This window comes from Postia placenta (genome assembly GCF_002117355.1).
Source record: "Postia placenta MAD-698-R-SB12 unplaced genomic scaffold POSPLAscaffold_17, whole genome shotgun sequence".
Classification (NCBI taxonomy): Eukaryota; Fungi; Basidiomycota; class Agaricomycetes; order Polyporales; family Adustoporiaceae; genus Rhodonia; species Rhodonia placenta.
In genome coordinates this window covers 669,184-689,982 of record NW_020169848.1, presented here as the reverse complement: position 1 = coordinate 689,982, position 20,799 = coordinate 669,184, and the positions used below count along the sequence as shown (strand labels likewise).

The 20,799-nt window shown below is 54.5% G+C and overlaps 6 protein-coding genes across 6 annotated transcripts; 2 read left to right on the top strand and 4 right to left on the bottom strand.

Moving 5' to 3' along the window:
• Positions 1-4: 4 nt before the first annotated feature.
• Positions 5-728, bottom strand: POSPLADRAFT_1061417 (hypothetical protein; the record flags this gene model as incomplete). The annotated part of the gene is made up of 3 exons (XM_024481375.1): positions 5-268; positions 321-393; positions 448-728. 3 exons carry the CDS (start codon positions 726-728, stop codon positions 5-7), a joined length of 618 nt encoding a protein of 205 aa, XP_024334531.1.
• Positions 729-1,789: 1,061 nt separating this feature from the next.
• Positions 1,790-4,460, top strand: POSPLADRAFT_1067779 (hypothetical protein; the record flags this gene model as incomplete). The annotated part of the gene is made up of 4 exons (XM_024482225.1): positions 1,790-1,891; positions 2,012-2,028; positions 2,275-3,239; positions 3,393-4,460. 4 exons carry the CDS (start codon positions 1,790-1,792, stop codon positions 4,055-4,057), a joined length of 1,749 nt encoding a protein of 582 aa, XP_024334530.1. The 3' UTR covers positions 4,058-4,460.
• A 333-nt stretch (positions 4,461-4,793) lies between these two features.
• Positions 4,794-5,754, bottom strand: POSPLADRAFT_1156293 (hypothetical protein; the record flags this gene model as incomplete). Its single annotated transcript, XM_024487058.1, has 2 exons — positions 4,794-5,090; positions 5,149-5,754. The coding sequence occupies 2 exons, from the start codon at positions 5,752-5,754 to the stop codon at positions 4,794-4,796; spliced, it is 903 nt and encodes a 300-aa protein (XP_024334529.1).
• A 3,965-nt stretch (positions 5,755-9,719) lies between these two features.
• Positions 9,720-10,616, top strand: POSPLADRAFT_1049937 (hypothetical protein; the record flags this gene model as incomplete). Its single annotated transcript, XM_024479880.1, has 3 exons — positions 9,720-10,026; positions 10,103-10,290; positions 10,431-10,616. 3 exons carry the CDS (start codon positions 9,720-9,722, stop codon positions 10,614-10,616), a joined length of 681 nt encoding a protein of 226 aa, XP_024334528.1.
• A 2,288-nt stretch (positions 10,617-12,904) lies between these two features.
• On the bottom strand, positions 12,905-15,265 carry POSPLADRAFT_1049936 (hypothetical protein; the record flags this gene model as incomplete). The annotated part of the gene is made up of 11 exons (XM_024479879.1): positions 12,905-13,073; positions 13,163-13,282; positions 13,345-13,431; positions 13,485-13,672; positions 13,732-13,778; positions 13,897-14,122; positions 14,187-14,329; positions 14,390-14,495; positions 14,738-14,757; positions 14,816-14,948; positions 15,011-15,265. The coding sequence occupies 11 exons, from the start codon at positions 15,263-15,265 to the stop codon at positions 12,905-12,907; spliced, it is 1,494 nt and encodes a 497-aa protein (XP_024334527.1).
• A 1,677-nt stretch (positions 15,266-16,942) lies between these two features.
• On the bottom strand, positions 16,943-19,680 carry POSPLADRAFT_1049944 (hypothetical protein; the record flags this gene model as incomplete). The annotated part of the gene is made up of 22 exons (XM_024479882.1): positions 16,943-16,965; positions 17,150-17,195; positions 17,258-17,340; positions 17,391-17,447; positions 17,502-17,522; positions 17,574-17,690; positions 17,744-17,780; positions 17,839-17,866; positions 17,918-17,976; positions 18,035-18,087; positions 18,138-18,154; positions 18,208-18,264; positions 18,323-18,385; positions 18,479-18,700; positions 18,763-18,823; positions 18,872-18,993; positions 19,057-19,160; positions 19,215-19,357; positions 19,410-19,418; positions 19,473-19,499; positions 19,551-19,576; positions 19,628-19,680. 22 exons carry the CDS (start codon positions 19,678-19,680, stop codon positions 16,943-16,945), a joined length of 1,428 nt encoding a protein of 475 aa, XP_024334526.1.
• Positions 19,681-20,799: the final 1,119 nt, after the last annotated feature.

Genomic DNA, 20,799 nt, shown 5'->3' with positions numbered 1-20,799 from the left:
CGAATTAACACGTCGTGTTGATACACATAGATGCCTGCATTCCCGCTATGACATTGACCTCAGCCCGAATGTTGGTTGCCGCCTCTTTCACTCTTCTCTCACGTTCCAAGTACAGGAAGGAAGCGACCACCAAATCGTGGATCTCCTCCGCACGAGGCAACAACGTGAGTGTCGCAGGGATTGTTGTAGGGGGATCTGTCTTCCATGACTTGCTCGAATAGTAGAAGCGCGCGATGCACTCTTTGTAGTCGTCGTCCTCGGCGAACAGCTGATGAATGCACAGTGAATAGCAGTCAGCTACATCGCCATGCAGGACGAACCTGAAGCGACTCTCCAGGTCCGGTACCTTTCCACTTGTACTTCCGTCCAGAGTCATCTTTGAACGACGCATGGCTGGGGGACGCTGGACATCAAAAATCGCGCTCGTGCCAATCACAGCTGACGCACTTCCGGAAGGGCACCATGCTGGTGCTCAGCCACTTGCCGATCGCAATCGGCTCTTGGTCTCCCAGCGCAACTGAGACCAGGTTGAAAGGAGAGCCCCGGGCCCTGAACTGTATGATAGCGACCGGTGACCCGCCTGCCTTGCAAATGCGCATCGTGGTGCCCTGATTGCTCATCTCGGTCTGCACCGTGTAGGCGACCGTACTATCCTCCCAGGTAATAGTTGTGTTACGTGCGTTATCCGGATCCAATGTGAGCCTGGTGATAGCCTCGGAGGTGGACATGGTAGTAGGGATAACCGAGGGGCGTCTGTTGATGTTATGCGAAAGGAACCAGGACAGGGGCTGCTGCGACGCCCCGTATAATTATGTAGTGTTGGTCTACGCGCAGCCTGTGTTTACGGTGAGGCTGTGCCTTGTCCCTGAATGACTGTCACCCAGCCGAGCAATCAGTATGTAGACGTGCAGTGCGCAGTAACCGCCTGACATCCCCGACGTCAGCTGATACCTGGACGCGAAACGGTCCATGCTTCAGCAGGCTGGTGTGACAAGACAAACCATGAACCTTACAGTTTAGAACGATCACCCGTGTGCATCGTCCCTTGAATCAGCACGCACTGATATATGAACACATCATACAAACAGAAACTCGAGCCACTAACTCTCGAGATCTTTCATGAGTGGAGCTTCGATCCTGCGCAGAAAATCGCAGTAGTGACGCCTCCTAGGTGCACTGCCAACGTGGCCGGCCCGACGGTCAAGGTGCTCTGGAGTAACGACTTTATCCCGCAAAACATCATGTAGCATGGAGTTCTCGGTTACATTGCACCTTAGCCGTGTTGAAAATGTCCTACCAGAAGGGATTTCAAGGTCCATTTCAGACTCGAAATCGAGCTTCCCTATCGGAGACAAGAGTCGGAAGCGGACTTCGCTCGCAACAGCAGGAGAGTGTGATAGACCCACCCTCTGCTGACTGTCTTTGAACACTCTACGCAAGGTATTGCCGTATTCGATATAGATGAAGGAAGCTATCAGTCAATGTGCTTCTTCTGCACTCGGGGTATCATGACGACGCTGCCACGGTGATCCCCACTAGCAGGCTTTTTCGGGGGAACCAGCCACCTCGCAATACGTGAGATGCAGCCAACGAGACTAATGGCATTACTGGTCCTGAGCGGATCCAGAGTCGCATACTGAGGCAGTTTCGGCGTTCTATGCGCGCTATCCGGAGAAAACTGTGCGGTGGGTGAGGTGGACAAATCTCCTGCTCAGTGTGTAAATGATGTCACGGTAGTTATCTCGGGCCTCGAACAACTTCAAGCAGCCTCGATAGCTGCAGCCCCCACATGTGTAGGCAGTATGGTCGACGCACCGGAGATGTGATTGTGAATAATGACATCTGGGAAATTGAAGAAAGGGGTGCGATTCGAACAAATGCTGTCGTGTTGGTACATAGTCAAGGTGACTACTACGGCGGAGCTCAAAAACACATGAATATGTACATATAAATATTCGAAGTTACAACAGACTGCATTTCATCCTCCGCAATTCCCGATCTATTCATTTAGATCTCCGCTCACAATCGGTAAGTATCGGGCATGCAACGATTGGAAGCAAGTTGAAGGCATTTTGGCTTGATCATCGCTCTCATCATCACTGTCGCAATTCAGAAGTTCGCTCATACCTGCTCTCGCTGGCGAGGGCCGCCTGCTCTTGGATATAGCGCATCTTGTGCACTCATAGCATACCCACTGTGATATCCATGTGAGCGCGACCCGCATCTGATTCCCTGCCATCGAGCACTGATCAGCCAGCTCCGCCTTCTCGCCAGGCCGCTGCCCGACGAGAGACCACGGCAGAGCGTTGCCAACCTCATCGGACGCTTCGAGCAGCAGACGAAGCGGCAGTCGGTTGTACCAAGCTCGCCGTCGCGCACAGGCAGTGCCCAGTCAAACTACACAGGCGATGCAGCTAAAGAGGAGCTGAAGGAGAAGCGTGAATGGCCGCCACGACCCAAGACTGTCATCGGAACTGCGTCCACCACGATAGAGACAAGCATTGTTCGGGATAGTGACCTTCTCCCCAAGGCTGCGCCCGCTGAGAACGCGACTCCAGTCAAGGATGTTCCGCCAGTGCCGCCAGTGCCAGCGCCAGCGCCAGATCCAGTGCCATCTTCACCAGAGACTGCCGTGCCGGTGCCCAAACCAACGCCAGCGCGGCAGTCAAGCGTTGGATCTGTGACCGCGCCGACGCGTACGCCCAGCACGCCTTCAAAGTCTACACCTAGTCGGCCCAGCATAACCACGACACGCACACCTGGCCGCACCCCCGCCAAGTCTCCACCCACCTCATTTCATGCGGCGCCGTCCGCCTCCGCCTCGACCCCCGCCAGGCCTTCTGCCGCCGCTAAGTCTTCTGCCGCCTCGGTTTCCAGTCCCGTTCGCCCACGCCCCTCGTCACGCGCGTCGCACGCGCCCGCCCGCGCAAAGACGCCTGTTACCCGTCCGAAGACGCCTTCTTCAGTAACGACACCTGCACACACGACGCGTCCAAAAACACCGGCCTCGGGACTGTTTGCACCGACCGCAGCCTCGCTTGCCAAGGCGCGCAACGCGTCGTCTCCGCCTCCCACGCCTGTGCGCAAGCCGACTACAGGGCCGGGCGTCTCAGAGCGGTTGAGCAAGCCGACAGCGGCCAGTCTGAGCAAGTCAGTGAGCCCGCCTCCAACTAGGGGTGGACCGGGTCCGCGGGTAGGGGCACGAGGTACAACCACCCGAGGGATAACGACCACAAGAGGTACGGCGTCTTCGCGAGGAACAGCGCCCGCCAGAGGATCTACAGCTACAAGGGGGACTGCCACCAGAGCGAGGGGCGCTACGTCCTCGACAGGTGCGAAGGCGCGGACCACTACGACCCGACATGTCACTGCCGCTGCTATTTCTAAGCCAGATCCTGCCCCAGAAACTCCAAGTGAGGAGCAGCATGAGGTCGTGGAGCATCTCGAACACGCAGAGGAGCCGGAAGAGCTGGCAAGCCCCGTCGAGCATACTGTTGATACAGAGCATGGACATGAGAGCTCGGAGGGCACGCTAATCGACGAGCCCGAGGCGGTTTCGACTGATTCGACGCCGGAGGAAGGGGTGCATGACGCCGCCGCCGAAGTAGCAGAGGCAATACTGCACATGAAGCAGGAGGACCTGGACGCCGAGGTTACGCAGCTTCCGGCGGAGGTGGAAGAGACAGTCACTGTGGACGAGGACAAGGCAGAATCCAATGCTGGGGTAACGCTTGAGGAGGACCACGCCGGATCGCTTGCAGCGGCGGAACTCCATGAGGACGCGCCCGTAGAGACACACGAAGAGCTGATCGCACAAGACGAGCATGAACCTGAGGCGAACCTGTCCCAAAGCGAGCACGAACCTGATGTGGAGGCTTCTCACGACGAGCCACACGCTGAGGAAGCGTATGCGAATGGAGCAACGACCCCGACGCCCATAGGAAGCGGTGGGACCGACCTCGCGGATCTCGTGAACATGCTGGAAACAAAGCCCTCGCGCCCCATGAGCATTGCGTCGATCCCAGACGAAGTATTGGAGATTCCGGATGAGTATTAGGAGAGTGACGTGTTTGCATTAAGTTGGAAGATGCGTTTCAGGATTACTAGGCAGAAGCTGACGTTCTTGGTCTCCTCACCTCCTTTTGGTCTCGATTAGTGACTATACTAAGTACACTACTCTTACTATCTAGCGCTTGCTTGAGTTCGCTTGCTATCCCGTTTACTGTCCGGAACTTTGTTACGTATATGCATGATGTTGAGATTCCGTGAGATTCCACTCGGTGGAATGATACAGGGAGGTAGTACACTGTAGTGTGGGGCTGCTCGCTTCAGTATAGCTCCATCGCCATCGTCCGTTTTGCACGTCGTAGCTGCTTTTAAATTCCCTACTTTTCTGCAATCTAGGCTAACACTCGTGTACACAATGACTAACTTCAAACGCTATTTGTTTCCAAATGTTTATCAGCCGAGGTTGAATATCTTTTGCACACTGTGGCGCACGAAATGACAGAGATCCAGCTTGAGTCGTGTAAATGAATTTACGGATGAGAGCTGAAGAGTTCCTCGGATCTCTGCGTATAGATTACTACACATTAAACCGGAGTGTCATATATTATACAAGGTCCAACCTGAAACGTGCTCTCATAAGAGAAGCTGTGATTTTGTGGCTACTAGAGGGTTCTATCATCCACCGATGTCGGATTCTACGAAAGAGCGGGTCATTCAAGTGTCCAGATTGCTGAAAAATCGGACAACGTACCGCACAAATGAGATCTCATGCTGTGACACAGTCTTCAGTGCTTGACGTCCAACGCATGCTGTACCTCGTCCACCGTGTGTGTCCAAAGCCGCACCCTCGCCTCGTCCGAGCCGTAATAGTCCTTTCGTCCCATGTCGTCCCCATTGGCGTCCCGCCGCTGCGCACCCGCGTCCGCGTGAACCAGTGCATAGAGCATGCGCTCGGCGCAGTCTTCCGGCGAGCACGTGAAGGGGTACATCAACACCGTAAAGACGGTACTGAGGAGCGGCGTGCGCACAGCGCCGGGGTAGATGTGAATGAAAGATGGTCCGGGTTCCTTCTCTGCAAATGACTGCAGGACTCACAGGTGAGCAAGTTGTGCAAGAGAGAGAGAACACAAGTATAATCACCTCGACCATAAGGTCATTGTAGGTCGGCGCAGCGCGAAACGAACTAAGGAAGGAATAGCCTTTCTTGAGCCCGAGGTCCTCGAGGTCGAGCGTTCTGCCGTTCCCCGGCGCGAGGACGGACATAACGCGTGCGTCCTCTCCCGTGTCCTTCGCAGCCTTCAATAACGGGAGCAGGTCATGTGTAAATTTCCATCGCGCGTAATAATTGAGCGCCAGCTTCTTGTCGATCCCCTCCAGAGTCTCGTCCCGTCCTGGAGAACGGAGCCCCAAGTAGCCTGACGACAATACAAGATAGTTAACCTTGGGGAGGCGTGCAAGCAGCTCGGACGTCGTCGCGGCGACGTTCCTCATCAGCGTTGCGTCGCATTCGATGAATTCGTAGCGTGCGGCAGGCGTGGCAGGTTTGGGGAGCGTCGCGAATATGGACTCCGCCGCGGCGCGGTTTCGCCCTATAATGATGAGGTGGAGTTGTCCATTCGTGTAGCGGGCTAGTGCTTGTGCGACAGCTTGTCCAATTCCTGACGTCCCCCCAACGAAGATGGCGACTGGTGCGGCTGGGAACGCATAGGAAGCATTCGCGGTTCGGGATGCGGCGAGGGAAGGCATAATAGATGTATTGTGGTGATAGGCCGTGCTTTCCCTGCAGTTATATACTTAGGGCATAAAGATTCACGAAGGCGAATCCTTGCTGTGACAAAGCCACGACGACGCGTCATATGTTGTAATGATAAGGTGATAAAGTTAGAGCGGGGAATATGGCGCTGGTACGTCTCAGCTACCCATCTGTCAGCCACGAGTTAGTGCCACGGATCCTCTTGTCAGCAGAACTCTAACCCGATCTATGTCTCACTTTTCTTGGTGCTGAAGCGCTGATATATCTTGGCGCATGCACACTGACCGTGTGCTCGTTAGTATGGTTTTAAATGCTGCCACTGCCATCAGTTGAGGCGACGACGCACGATTAGTTAGTCGCTAATGCAGCCACGTAATTGAGTATAATTTGCTGGACAGGGCGTATAGCGCAGCATTTTGGTCAGCAGATCCTTCAGCGACATCTGTGCATCAGTCATCCATTGTATACTGGCAGGAAGATTGAATTGCGTGCTCAGTGTGGTCGCCTCGAGAACGATCGAAAGCGATAGGGACCCACCTTGAGGCTGCTACCGTCGGCGGCCCTAACCTGTGGCAGCACCTTAGATTTTTATGTGACTGTGTGCTCATGATATTACGGATGACCCACTCACCAGAACCCACGAAAATGTACTTTCAAAGCGTAGGATAGAATGCGGCTCCATTGATTAATTATACATACATGGCCCTGATGCAACAGGCTAGACGGGAGAATGAGGGCGAGAAAGCTTCAAATAGCGATCATGACGCCGCTGGTGTGGAAGTAGCAGTTTGCCGCTGGCGGATCATGCCTCGGTGTATGAATGAGACGAGAAGGACGCGCTAGTGGGTAACGATAAAGACTTGTGCCACAGGCGTCGTAGAAGTAAGTCGATATCTTGAGCTGATCGGGGTTCCTCGTAGCCTACTCATAAACCTGGGGAAAGAGTGAAATGTCAGAAAATACCTGATTGGGCAGGCTGACCGGCGCCTTTTCGCAGTCCGCGCTGCTGACCATATACGGACATGGCCCTGCCACAGGTACCGGTACCGGCAGCCGAAAGTGGAATTTCCTCATTGGGAGGTTAATGCAGAATCGGTCGCTCGCGATCGGGTGCTGCTTCTTCCATGTAGCAGGACATTACGTCGCAAGTATGTCCCATGCCTTAGGTTACTGAAGCTGGTATGAAATCCCCCTCCTCCCCTTTTCGTTAAGTCCGCTAATCGATTAGCATGTATATCAATGAGCCCATATCGACAATTGCCCTCCGAACTGAGCACAGAGCAGCATCTTCTGTTCCACGAACGCTCAACAGAAGCTCGATGCTCCTGTATCACAGTATCACACGAGTAGACACGCCGTATCGAAGCGCATCTTGAAGATCATCGAGCCGGTGCAACATGACATATATCCGATTGAGAGGATCGTTTAGAGCAGGCAGCTCTCGCATGTTGAGGTAGAGGGTGGAAGTCCTATATTGTTGAGTGTACTGCCCGAACTCGAGTGCGCCCAAGCTGATCAACGTTATCGCCTCCCAACCATGCATGACGCGCGCCCTCATCTTGTCCTCCTCACTGCCACTAGGTCTTAGATAGAAAGGCGGGCACCAAGCTGATGACAGCGCGTCTATGATAGGACTGCCGTCACGATGAACGTCCGCATGAACGCCCTTCAACGTTCACAACGTTCAGCCGCCGACGTGCCCGAGCATCCTCCATCTCGACATCGTGTGTCTGAATCGGGACCGTTGGGGGAAGTCTGTGTTGTCCCTCCTCGACATAGATCGGGGCCTCGAGTCGCGTCATAAACATGCATGCCCCCGTTCACGTCTCAATCGTTGCCTTGTCTTGAGCATCTCTCTCGTCATCGAGTGCGAGAAGAGCACTCACACTCCAGCTCCAGGGTCTGAATTCTCATCTTAGCACTTAGTAGAACGAGGTAATGCATGTCGACGTGCTTTCACGCGCTGCCAGTTCTATTCTCGGCGTTGGATGTTTGGACCGCGGTATCTACGACTTCTGTCGTCGCTCCACTCCGCAGTGGATTCGACGCAATTAAGCTTACAACCTTCTCAGCGACCAATCCGGCAGCCTGGTACCGCAATCGCAGCCAGCGCCCCATGCCTCCGCCGAGAGCCCCCCTCGCTGTTGTACGTCGAGCACCTGCTCAACCGGCCGTGCCCCAAGCTGAAAAGTCCCATTCAATTCAGACCTCACGTCTCGCTAACCCATGCCAGAGGCTCAGCCTCCTGATCAACTGACGCATGAGCCGGTTGATCAGCTGCCGCATTTGAGACGCGGGCGCGAGACACGTGCGATGCGGGTACAGGCACCCGAGAAAGTCGGACGGGCAAGGGACGCGGTTACTCATCCCAGCGTCCCCGGTGAGTACCGCTGGTACGCCGCACGCGGGCAACACGGAGTGGACATGGATCGGTGGGAGTCGATTTCGTCCGATCGACTGGGGGCCCCTAATAGTGACACGATGTACCGTGTATTCTTGTGCATTAACTTTTGGCCTTTACGGGTACGAAATTGTCAGCATGGCCCTCAGCATCGGTGCAAACCCCCGGGATCCATCGCGCTCTCAATGAAATTCGGCGCGGGATTGGGGCGGTTGGAAGCGACGGTGGCGCATCCGCAGGCGATTGAATGGGGGTATGCAACGGAGCGCTCTCGAGGGTCGTACGAGGACCTTTCGTCGTGACCATGATTGCGACCCGAAGAAGACCACTATTACGGTATTCAGATCCGTCGCACGCTGACCGCAGCCGTCCGTGAACAGTGCGCTCGCTCAGGGATCCGATCTCGTGAGGCAACGACATCTGAGGCATACTCCCCGATCACTGGGGTGTCACGTAATGGTTAAGGGTCTTTGCTCTAACGAGCGGTGGCTAAGATCCGCCGGAGAAGACATGCATAGTGCTAGTGATCGGTCGCGACACGGACGATGGACTCGAGCATAGCTCTCCCCCGTACCCCGTATGCACCCGGGCCTATGATGATGTGCGCACACCTGATGTCATTCTGCCCGACGGGATGGACATCTGGAACGCCTAAAATGTCTAGATCTGTCCAGGACAGAGTCGGGCGATGTGGACGGCTTGGATTGCAACGCGTTCTCCCGGCATGCGCCCACGGTTCGCAAATCTCCTGGGGCGCCCTACTGCTCTTCGTGCGCGCCAGGCATTTGCCCCCGAAGACGCAGAAGCGCAGGATATGCAGAACAAAGTGCCCCCGGGTGGAGATAGGCAGGCCGCCTGGGGCGGTCGGATGGATCGTCGCCTGCCTACAGCGTGTGGAAGCGCATTCGTCTCTGGCTGAAAGCTATTGCAGCCCAGAGACCTGGGACGCGCGCGTGAACGAGGGCAGCAGCTACCGATCAGCAGGAGCCGGGTTACCTGTGCGGGGCGTCGATGCGCGGGCGTGCCCTGGCCCTGTGACCCGCGGAAGGCATGGCATCTCGGCGGCGCAGGAGGAAGCAAAGATGGGAATGCGGGGTAGAGCACGTGGCCTGGCAGCCCAAGTTCCCGTCCTCCTCTGGGCTGTCCCAGGCTATTCTTGCGTTCGCGGTCGCGAGGCCAGTGCGATGGGGAGCAGACGGGTCTGGTGGATGCGTCCTGTCGCCATGGTGTAAGTACGTACGAATGTTCTGTTGCAAAGGCCAGCGGGTGCGGCGGATGCGAGAGGCGGCGGCTGCGGCGGTCCAGACGTCGGGATAAGTAGAACAGTGCGAAAGATAGGAGAACCCGCAGGCTGAGAGGGAATCTGAAGCTCCACTGGTGGAGGGAGCGGAGTAAGCACTACGGCGTCTTGGAGATCGAACCTCGTCTGCACCATTTGATCGGAGCCTGTTCCGTCCCCTTCATAAGCCCTGTCTCTGCGCCCCTCCTTTTCCCCTATTGCCATCTGATCTCCCTCTGCGCGCGCACTTGCCCTGCTCTCAGTATCATATCATCGTCATGGCCCCAGTCGGCAGCAACAGCACGGGTCCTACCAAGCCCATCTCGTTCGAGGGGCACCATGGCCGCCGCCGCTCAGACTCGGTCTCCGACTCCTCTGAAGACTCGGCCTCCCCGACGACGCCCTACACCGCGTCCACGCCCTTCCCCGCGTCTGCCACAGGCGTTCCCCCTCGGATCTCGCCATCGTCGCCCACCTCGCCCATCTTTTCCTACTTCTTCGGCCAGTCATCCCCCACGACGGCCACCAAGTCGCCCGCGAGCACCTTCCCCCTGCGGCGGAACTTCGGCCCCCCTGTCGTCGAAGGTAACGCTCACGTCAATCCCGTTGCATTGTGCAATGATCTGACGTGCATGGTGCGATCGGTTGCTGCCGCTGACAGATGACGAGTCCTCCGAGGCGCAGCCCGCGGGTGCGCACACGCACGGCCGGCGCGCGAGCACCGCATGGACCGGCACCGACCGCTTCGTGCAGCCACCACCCCCTCCGCCAGTGACATCGCACAACGACCAGCAGGACCGAGCTGCAGGTGTCCTCCGCCGCCTTTCACTGGGCGGCGCGCTAGGCAGGGTAAGTGCCCCGTCTTCGCTGTGTTGCCGTGAGGTGCCGACATCAGGGTGCTGTGACCTTGCGGTTCCACCTCACGGCAACAACACGACATCCTCCTTTCTCGTACCCCAGACCCTGATCTATCTTACCCCTTTTGTTAGCCGCAAATATCCGCATTCAAGCCTGCACCCGCACAGGGGCATCGCAGCGGCACGCCTCCACCCGCGCTGACGCCGCGCAAGCCGCGTCGCTCGAACACCATGGCGGCTGGCACGCCGCGCCCGCCCCGTGCGCCCTCTCCAATGGGCGAGCGCATCCTCAAGGGGCACTTCGATGGCTTCAATTAAGCTTGGAGTTTGATGAAGTCATCGGCGGCGTCTCATGGATACCGCGCAACTTCGATGACTTGATGCGCTGCGCCGTATTCTCGTGCGCTTGGCTTCTTGTCCTCGGGTCCCCATGGTCTTGTCACATCCACTTCTGTACCAAAAGCTCTCCATCATGGATGTGCTGCGACCACCTTAATCATCCTGCCTAATGACTCAACCCGCCATAACATACGAGGGACGCGCGGGCATAAGCACTGCTCTCTGTTCGTGTCCTCAATCTTGCTGCGCATACACATTTTGGACTTCCTCCGCCTTCTTTCGCTACATCCCCACCCCACCCCCACCCTCATCACGCAATTGTCGCTCGTGGTCTCCGCCATCCTTTGCCAGCACGCCAGCTATCCCCGCACATATCCTCTCGTATCTACACCTCATCATCCACCGTCTCCCTGCTTGCAGAGAGGGGCGTGTATCGCCGCACGCCAAAACGCCGCCGATCATCTTTGCAATGGCCGCGCGGCGGCCGACGTATCGCCACTGCTCTTCTCTCAGCAGTTCCTTGTCTTCTTCGTGTCATTTAGGTTATTCCCGCTCGGTTGTTGTACGCGTATAACTTATTCTCTTTCGTGTTTGTATTTGTACGAGCTGGTGCGTTGATGTATGTGTCGGGCATACAAAGCGTGGTCCCAAAACAAGTGCCGATTCTGACTATTGTGGTCCGAGCTGAATGCTTACAACATCATTTGTGCAACCTCTGTGAGGCCAAGAGACATAAGGTGGATCCTTGTGCGCAACAGCACTGGCTTGCTTGTCACCTCTACCATTTCGGTACACCCTCCACAGGCTGTTGAAGGCAACTAGCGTGAAAGAGTGCTTCGACCCGATGGTCTACAGAATATGCAAATTACCATGCGCCTGCCAAATCAATTAGCAGCAAAGCGGATATAAAACTGGATAAAAAACGAAATAATAGAAAACTAGCAGCAATACCAGCCGATGGAAAAGGTTTCAATTGCCATCCAGGAATGCACAGCTTCGACAAATTTCTCAATATAGAAAGAGAGCAGAGGGATATGACTTCACTAAACAGACAGCGCACCTGCCGCATTCCTCAGCTTACAAACATCCAATGCATATTAGCGGAGCCTAACGTTTCATGACAATGACCATGCATTTTTCATTTCCCAGAAGCATCCCATAGGTGCGAGGCACTCCTCCGACCAGCGAGCAATTGAAGACGTCCAGGGCAAAAGTAATATATATTGTTCCTCAAAGAGAGTATTCAAATTGTACGAACCACCGACCCGTCATCCCGACATGTCTTCCCGGGACCTCCAAAAAGATCCAGGGAGCGCGTCGGGAGGACAGCAGGTACTGAGACGTCCGGGTTCCTCTTGACACAGCCTGACACTCGAACGGCCGCGTGGCAATGCGCAGCTATGAGCAACATGGGGAAGATATGGCTGTGTCGCCGCACGAAGGAAAACTGCGCCGGCGGGGCGCGCGCTTTAAGAATGCGGTAGCGTGAGAGACTTAGGGCAGGCTCCCGACGTGTGGTGCTTGATTTGGAAATGGTCACGTCGGTCGTCAGGCATGGATATCCGGAGCCGGCCGCGGCGCAGGTTGATTACACGAGTAGAATCCAACTCCCAACTGCTTGATTTTCTTATTCGACTGCAAAGCACAGGTGCTTTCGCTCACTAACAGACTGCCTGGTAGAACGGAGAGTCATGACACGAATAAATGACATGGTAGTCCTACAGAGTCAATCTTGGATGTAACTACCTGTAGCCGACTGCGAACTACAAGAAGTCAAATGTACAAGATGTACAAGTAGGTTGGACCCCGCCACGGTATCAAGGTCTATTTGTACTGGCCGACTATCCTTACTGATTAGCACGCGCTCCTTTAGCTATCGTATGCCGAAACAAGGCAAATAAATTGTGTGATAAATTTCAAAAAGCGCATCTAAAGAATCCTCTAACCAGCACAAAATTGAGCGTTGAGTATTCGAAGTGGCAAGAAACCTTTCTGAAGACACGTATGTAAACACCTTGAACGAACGACTACTATTCGGGACTGCTACGACTAGCTATGTGATGGATAGTTGAATATTCTTATTACATAGGACTCATCCCCACATTATTCCTGATTCCGTATACGGTGCGTCGCAGCGGTTGAGACGCTGACTGGGGATGTAGGGGTTGGCATCGGAAGAAAAGACATGTGTGCAGCAACACCACGACAGTACTGAATAACAAAGGGCGGACGTGTGGCAGATAGAACCCATGTACATCCACCACAGCTCAAATCCGGTGGTACGGCTTGATCAATAGCGGCAGCTGGCCACCCTTGCTCATCTCGCTGCGAACAAGGGGGTGCTGTACCGGAGTCGACTTCTTGATGACCTCTTCCGGGGGCACCGCGAGCTCGAACTCGAACGATCGCACGAGCGCAAATATCAGAGCCTTCATCCTGTGTGCGATTTTGCAATGAGGGAAGACAGTCTCGGAATCAGCTCGTCTCGCAGCGCCAGAAGGAGGAACATGAGTGGAGCAACGCACTCAGTAACGGAGAAGCGATAGCCGATGCAGGCGCGTGGGCCGCCCAGGAAGCTCAATTGATTCGCCCACACGCCTGGAATTTGCTGCACAGCGTCTGGAACGGACTCCCAGCGCTCAGGCCTTGAATGCCAAATCAAAACAACGCCGGAGACGGTGATCCAGGGAAGAGAACTCGCACTTACTTGAATTCGAAGGCGTCCTCGCCCCAGAGCGCCTTTGACCTGTTCATGGCGAGGATGGGTATGAAGATCGGGTCGCCCTTTCTAACCCTGCCGCAAAACGCCTCAGCACGCATTGACGGACGGCATCATGCAGAGCATACCTGATGCTGTCCTGCACCTGGCCGTGGACGTCGACGAACGGCGTGTCGAGCGGAATCGCGTCGTCCGTCATTGCGACCCGGACCGTCGAGGGTATGGGTGCGTGCACGCGCATGGTTTCACGGACGACGGCGTCGAGGTAAGGAAGCTCGTTCAGCTCGTCTATGGTTGGGTTCTCGGTCGGGATGTTCTAGAGCTCCTCGCGCAGCTTCTGCTGTACCTCGGGTGCTTGCGTTAGCGCATAGAGACACTAAGCCGTCGCGTTGCTCGACGTCTCATGGCCGGCGACAAGGAAGCTGATAAAGCAATTGTACCCCGCACGTCATATAAAACAAGGAACATGTACTCACGTCGGTACCTCTGTATCGAACGGTCAGCGTGCGTCCGTATAAATAAGGGCTTTAATCTGCTCACGAGCCAACACGTCCTCGTCGGACAACCTGTGGCTCTCAGGGAGATCGGTAGCCATATTTGCCTTGATCAACAGCGTCAGGACGTCGCGGCTCTGCAGGTTACCCTTCTCCTTCTCCCCATCAGCGGCAAGGCGCAGAATCTCTGATTTCTTCTTGGTGATGAGCTTCATGCCCATGCGTCGCATGACCTTCCGAGCGTTTGCTATGCGTTGCGACCGACTGTCAGGCTGCATTTGAGAACCGTGGTCCGACGTGAGTGCCACGACTTCTGACAGCATGTGAAGAACGTACGATGAGCCGTAGCGCGGGAATGAATGCCTTGAGCAAGGAGAACATAGAAAAGCTCTCGAGGGACCTGAACATGACGCTGAACGCTTGGTTAAGTTCATTTGGCTTCCCATCGATGTTCAGCGCATCAAAATCATAATTGAAGCCTGATGACACGTACTCAGCATTATTGTGCGGCCCATTAGGTAGAAAGAAAGACCACGGACCTGCTAGTCCAATGACATCCAGGGTCATCTTGTTAAGCCCGTTTAGAACATTGATGCGAGCGGGCTCCCCGCTCTTCGAGATCTCGTTGCGCCAGAATTGGCACAACTAGAATGAAGGTGTATCTTAGGGCAGAGAACCGGACATCAGACAAGTGCGTACCTTCTGTGCTTTCTCCACAAATATTTCGTTGAGCTCGCGGATCTGAACGGGACCAAAACCCGGGTTCTGTTGATTGGTCAATGTTACCGTTGAGTTTGAGATATGCGAAATCACGCACCATTATCCTCCTCTGTTAGATGGTAAAAAGATATCAGCTCCCTCCGTACAATTAGCGGACAGTGTCGTACCTGTTTACGGTGCTGTTCGCCTTTGAGGGATCGGCCGTCAGCATGCAAGAATGATATACTATCCGCGCTCGAGCGAACCTTCGACGACAAAGAGGCCATCGCCCAAGACCTCGCCCAGTATGAAGCGCGCGACAGAAGACTTCTGGTACTTGTTAGAGTGACTGAGGATATAGTTCAGTGCACGTGTGTCGACGGTGCATAACTTATTGCGCTGAACAAGACCGCCGCTTATCAGCATCCAGACGTCATTATAACCTGCAGGAACGTTCTCACCGAGAACCATTCCTTGTATTTAATGGTATTGCCGTACGTTGCGACCCAAGCCTCGTGCATAACCGTATGCTCCTCCTTGAAGATCTCCTTCATGTTACCATACACCCAGCTCGAATTGGGAGGCCCCGGGATGTTACGTAGAGGCGACGAAACGATATTGATGAGGATTGAGACCAGCTTCCATGAGACTACAGCGAGCGCTGCCACCCCAAAGGACAGGAGGATGTTACCGGTGGTGAGCGTTGGGACGGTCATGCTAGCACAAAATTGACGGTCAAAAAAGGTGCTTTACAGCAGATGTCCTGTTCAAGCGGCTCTGGTCTATGTTCTGTTATATGGCCGAGAATGTGAAATCACCTGTGTCGGATAGGCGGTGCAACATCTCGACCCGGTCTGCGGTGCGAATGTGCTTTTACTCATAGAGGTAGAGTCAGTCGACAGGTTCACATGCCAGACCCTGTCCGCAAATTAGATCAAGATCAAGGAGGCTTTACAAGGAGTGAGAACAGGAGCATTCTCAAGCTAGCCTGCAAACGGATGACAAATTCGTCAAATAGACGGGGCTTCCCTGTGTCGCTAAGCCTCAATTAGCGATCATATTTAAACCCATCGGATAACCTCACACTGGGGGCAGCCTACCATGTTTGCTGTGCAAACATTGTGGATATAAACGAAGAGTAGGAAATAGCAGTCAGCCGACTAGCTTCAGAGCATTAATTAGAAATTTTAGATACTGAATACGCTGTAGAAGTAGCCCTCTGCTGGTGGTGGGCCGTTTCTCGGTGTATGGTAAGGTAGTTGGTGGACCCTGTGCAAAGCAAGATGTGGTGAATGAAAGTGCTAGCGGTACTGACGTTAGAGATTATGTCACGGTAGGAGGACCGGTCACCGCAGGCCTATCTTAGAGGTAAACCTTAGAATGGACATCCATTATACGCAATTTCAGGAGTGAAATGGAACGGGGAGAGCACAGGCCCGATATCTGGTCTCGTACCTATTAAACTTTAGTTTCGATTCCTCACCCCACCACCGCGTCGGATAGACGTCGGGTGCAGTGCGATAGGCGCGCCCTGCATTAGCTTAGCGCTGGTAACGAGCCAATCAGAGACATGATAATCAGTCCCTGATCCGGCGCCCACAGGCGCTAAGCGGAATGGGGCGCAGACGTGAGGAATTGAAACGGATGGGTGAAAACAACCTATCGTCCCCAAAAGCCTCGCCATCGCCTCGAGGCACACTGCATAAGTATCCAATACGATAATGCCAGAAGGTATATGTTGACTTTTGGGTATGTCGGGCAAGCGTCGCTGCCGGCCCGGGTCACGTGGTCATGCGCCGGTGTGGGAATAGGACTTATGTAGGCGTCGCGCGCCGTAGGTAGCCCCATCGGTTTGTAACCTTATCCACCATTGATCCCTGTCCATCGAGGACGTTGGCTGCCGGCGGTCTTTCCGGCGTCGTTCTCACAGTATATACCGTCGCTGAGTATCGCGGGGAGTCGAAGTTGATCGTGTTCGACTCTACTAGCCACGAACGCGTTGCGTACGCTCGATCCTACGTCCTGTGTGCGTTCGTCATTCGGGCGTCCTGGAACAGGAATATGTGTACAATCAAAACTCGTATGAACTCCTGCACGCCGAATGCGCGTACCTGATGTCCTTCAGTCCGACCGCGAGCTGTTCTTACTCCGGGTGTAGAGCGCCTTGAGTCGATTCTTTCGGCTGATCTGCGCGGGGCGCTTCGCAATCCACGGGTGGAACTAGGAAAAGAGAGAATTGTCAGAAAACGCCCCGATCTAATCGGACAGGCTACGCAATTGGTACTAGTCACGACTTTCAAGTATACTACAGGCGTACATATGTTAGATAGTTCATTACCATCATGATGGTCATCGTCTAGATTAGTCCCTCATAATTTCTACGCCTTGATTTATCAGTGCGGCATGCGGTGTACTGCTCAGACTTGAAACAATCTCCGAGTATCTTCTGTTCTATACATGATGTGATGTATAATTCGCATTCAAAACAAAGTTCACAAGCAGACATTACACTTCTGTGACCTTCTCGTCGACGCCATCCGCATGCTTCTCGTCAGACCCCCCGTCAGACCATGATGTCTCTGTCTCTGCCTCGGGAAGGCCCATCTGGGACGTGTCGTAACCGTTGCTCTCGAGGTATTCGCGGAACTGCCACGACGTCATATAAACCGCAGAACCAGGGATACAATCAAGCATACGCGTGAACGTACCTTGCGGTCCTCCTCGGCCATGCCGTCATGTGTCAACGGCCGGATGAAGAACAGAGTGATCAGTGCGCTGAGAATCGCGAGGCCTAACACCAGAGTCAATAGTCGTGTTTGTCCAATCGATCTGACAACATACCGCTGCCTATCCAGAACGGGCCCGTGTTGCCTCTCACCGTGTTGCTTCCCCCAAACCCTTCGCCACACGATCAGTAGACTATAACAGCGGACCGACAGAGACGCTCCGTACTGTCGATGATTATAGGGAAGACTGTAAGCACGTCAGCCGGTTGCCTGCCGGTAAACTTGGCGTATTACTTACCCCAGGTGCCGATGAACGCCCCGACCTTCCCTACTGCGGCCGCAATGCCGTAGAATTGCCCGCGGATAGCTGTAGGGCCCGTTTTCACAGCAAGCATGCCGGTGCAATTACCAGGTCCTGCATCGCCGAGGGTCAGGGAGTCTACTGGTATTGATTATAGCGAGCCGCACCTAATTCGCCGAAGCTCAAGAATATCCCGTACAGGACCTTGTAGAGGGGAATTAGGTCTGCTAAAGTTGGGAGTCTCCAGAGATCATAGACGCACCGCAAAGGCTGCAATGTGATCTGTCAGCCTATACGCGAGGTGGGTCAGAAGTGTACACTAGCGATGCACAATGACATACTGAACGTATAGACCGCTCATTATAAAGCCTATGGTCGCTTGGCACAGCAGCCCGAGGATCTGGACGAAGGGAGGTTGAATGAGCTGAATTCGCCTCGTCGTTGCGACTGTGACCAACCATGGTGTATTTTGGGCCTAAATAATCAATCAAGAAGGCCCCACAGATTGTGCCTAACGGATTGGTTTGTAAAGCATCACGTCCGGAGACCGCATACCCGTACCTGGCATGTAGAACAGGCTGCATGAGGGATATATCAGCCACTATACATGATGGAGGCAGCGACGACGAACTTGATGACCACGCTCCAGCCGAAGACGATGCTGAGGGAAGACGCGTTTCCGGTGATACTGCGCTCGGCAACGCCGATGTCAAGCCATCGTTACGGATGTGAGCGGCACGACGTACTTGTCAACGACAATGGACGAGTAGATGTCGAACTGTAGAGCGGGTAAAAGAGCAGTCAGATGGCTTGTCTTGGGTCAAAGGCATGCGCGCGCACAGGATACCTGCAACACGGCTCGGTGAGCTGTCCAGGACGCGACGCGAAGCGCGTACACTTACGTGATGAAATCGTAGATGAACCACGTCGTGCTGATGGCAAGGAGGTCCTTCCAATACCGTCTGACGACAAGCCAGTACGGTGTCTTCGCGCGCGCCATCGAGTCTTTCTTGTACCGGGTTGGCTCTTCCATGTTTAGCCGCCAAAGAAAGACGAGTACGGCGGGGACGACACCGAGGCCCAAGGAGAGCCGCCACACAGCTCGTAGGTGATCAGCGCCGAAACTGTGTGAGGTATGGAGTGCGTCAACAGTCGGGTACTTAGGGGACAGGACTTGGGTGCATACATCCAGTATAGAACGAGCGGTACGAATGAAGCGACAACAAACCCGAAGTCAATCATCGTATCTGGAAAACGTTAATCTCTGGTGTTTCATATGTGCGGTGGGCACCCACTTGTCGACAACGCCAACCACCGATGCTGTGCCATCTTGGAGATTGTTGGTTCCTCCGACTGCTCAGAGGCTGCCACAGAGCCGCACGGATACTCTGCCCCAATGCCGATGCCGACCACAAACCTTGGTGAAGTAATGTATGAAACCTCCGGCCACACCTGTGCAGCAGGAGGAGAGCCGACTGACCGCATAGCGCTCAACATGGACAGCATGCCGCCGACACTGTGATGGGCACCGCTTGATGCGGCTGAAAGCCCAGAGAATACCGCGACTATTCCTGTCGCGAGCATCTGCGTGCCATCCTGCATGAGCAATCCAACAAACTACTCGTACGTGAGACTGACCATCCCGAACTTCCGGCCAAGCCTGTCAGACATGTAGCCGAACACCAACATGCCGACGATCATCCCTGCGAAGGCGACGCCGGAGAGCGTCTGGCTATAGTTGTGCTTATTCACCTCTTCCTTTCCGTAGATTCGCGTCAAGACTAGTGGGAATGTCTGATCATTACGCTCTGCATTCAAAGTCCTAGCACGTACTCGTGTTCACTATCCGCGGAGTTCCACAATCAACCATCAATCAAGAGACAGGTCGGAACGCACCATTCCCAATGACCCCGTTAGCATAGCCTACAAACTCATTATGAGCACGTTGTCGCAGCCAGTGCAACGTTTGCCTACCATCAGAAAAGAGTGCGGTCCCGCAGCTAGGAGAGCCGCTCAATTATGCCACTTCGAAAATGCAGAGGATTACCAACGCAAAAATGAGCGACACCTGGGAGAGGCCCTTCTTCTTGCCCTTGACAGTCATGATGCCCCGTTATGTCGTTGTCAGCGAACGTACTGTATTCGACTGTGCGGGATCGCAAGACAAACGACGCCGCGGGAAGGCCGTTGAAGTGACAGCACTCAATGCATACTTATAGGAAGCTCTGTATAGATACCATGTACCTGCATCTTCTCGTACCTGAAGCCTTTCAAGTGTGTATACTGACGCCTACGCACGTTCGCCACGGCGGCATGCGATTCGATGAGCGTCTTGTTATCGAAGGAAGGTCGATCTTCTATTTGGGAAGCCGGCATCTTCTCGATCGATGTCGGCCTCACTATAGCTCAGGCCGAGACCTCGACACGGGTTTCAAGGATATGTGTCCGTAGAGCAAGGATCATGTACAAGGAGCTGCAGGTCCCGCTACGAGCACCATAGAGGATTCGATGCGTAGATCGTCAGAGCTTAAACGGATCGGTCGGTTCTCGCCATCGAAAGACAAGTATTCCATTGGCTCTTAACTAAAATAAGTTTGTTCAAGTTTTGAAGATGACGAACCCTCCTTTGTTTACCACTGCTGAAGCACATGCCGTATTTGCATCAGCGCAGAGCGTCAAGGCTGCATTCACTAGTCCAGAATCTCCAAATGCGATGCATGGGCGCGCCGAATTTGATTTTGGTGCTTCTCCGTGTCCAACGTTGGAAATGCTGTCTCTTCTACACCGAGGCACTGCCTGCGCAGCACCTGCACACCTCGCCACATGCCTACATGCCTCCACGAGGCTACATCTCCAGGATGCGTGATGAGCTACTCAGGGCACGTTGCTGAAAGACGTCATAAGCACCCACAGAGAACCAGAAGATATGCCTTTACAAGGGCGCCTTGGATAGGCAGGGGCGGCCACTACATTGCAAGGTTTGATATTTCGAACACGCGCCTCACGGAACGCTAGTCGGCTCTCATGGACGCCACACCATGTCATTGAAGCGCGCTTCTATGCCGCGGAGCGGCTGCCCGACGTCATGCACAGCCCGTCGAAGGATACAGCGTGAGACGCATGCATCCGTCCTTAGGCTGAACAAAGTGCAGAGGTCAATGCCAATACTTCAACATGTCAACAGCAAATGCCCAAGACCTGAATTTGACCCTGGTGCACTCGC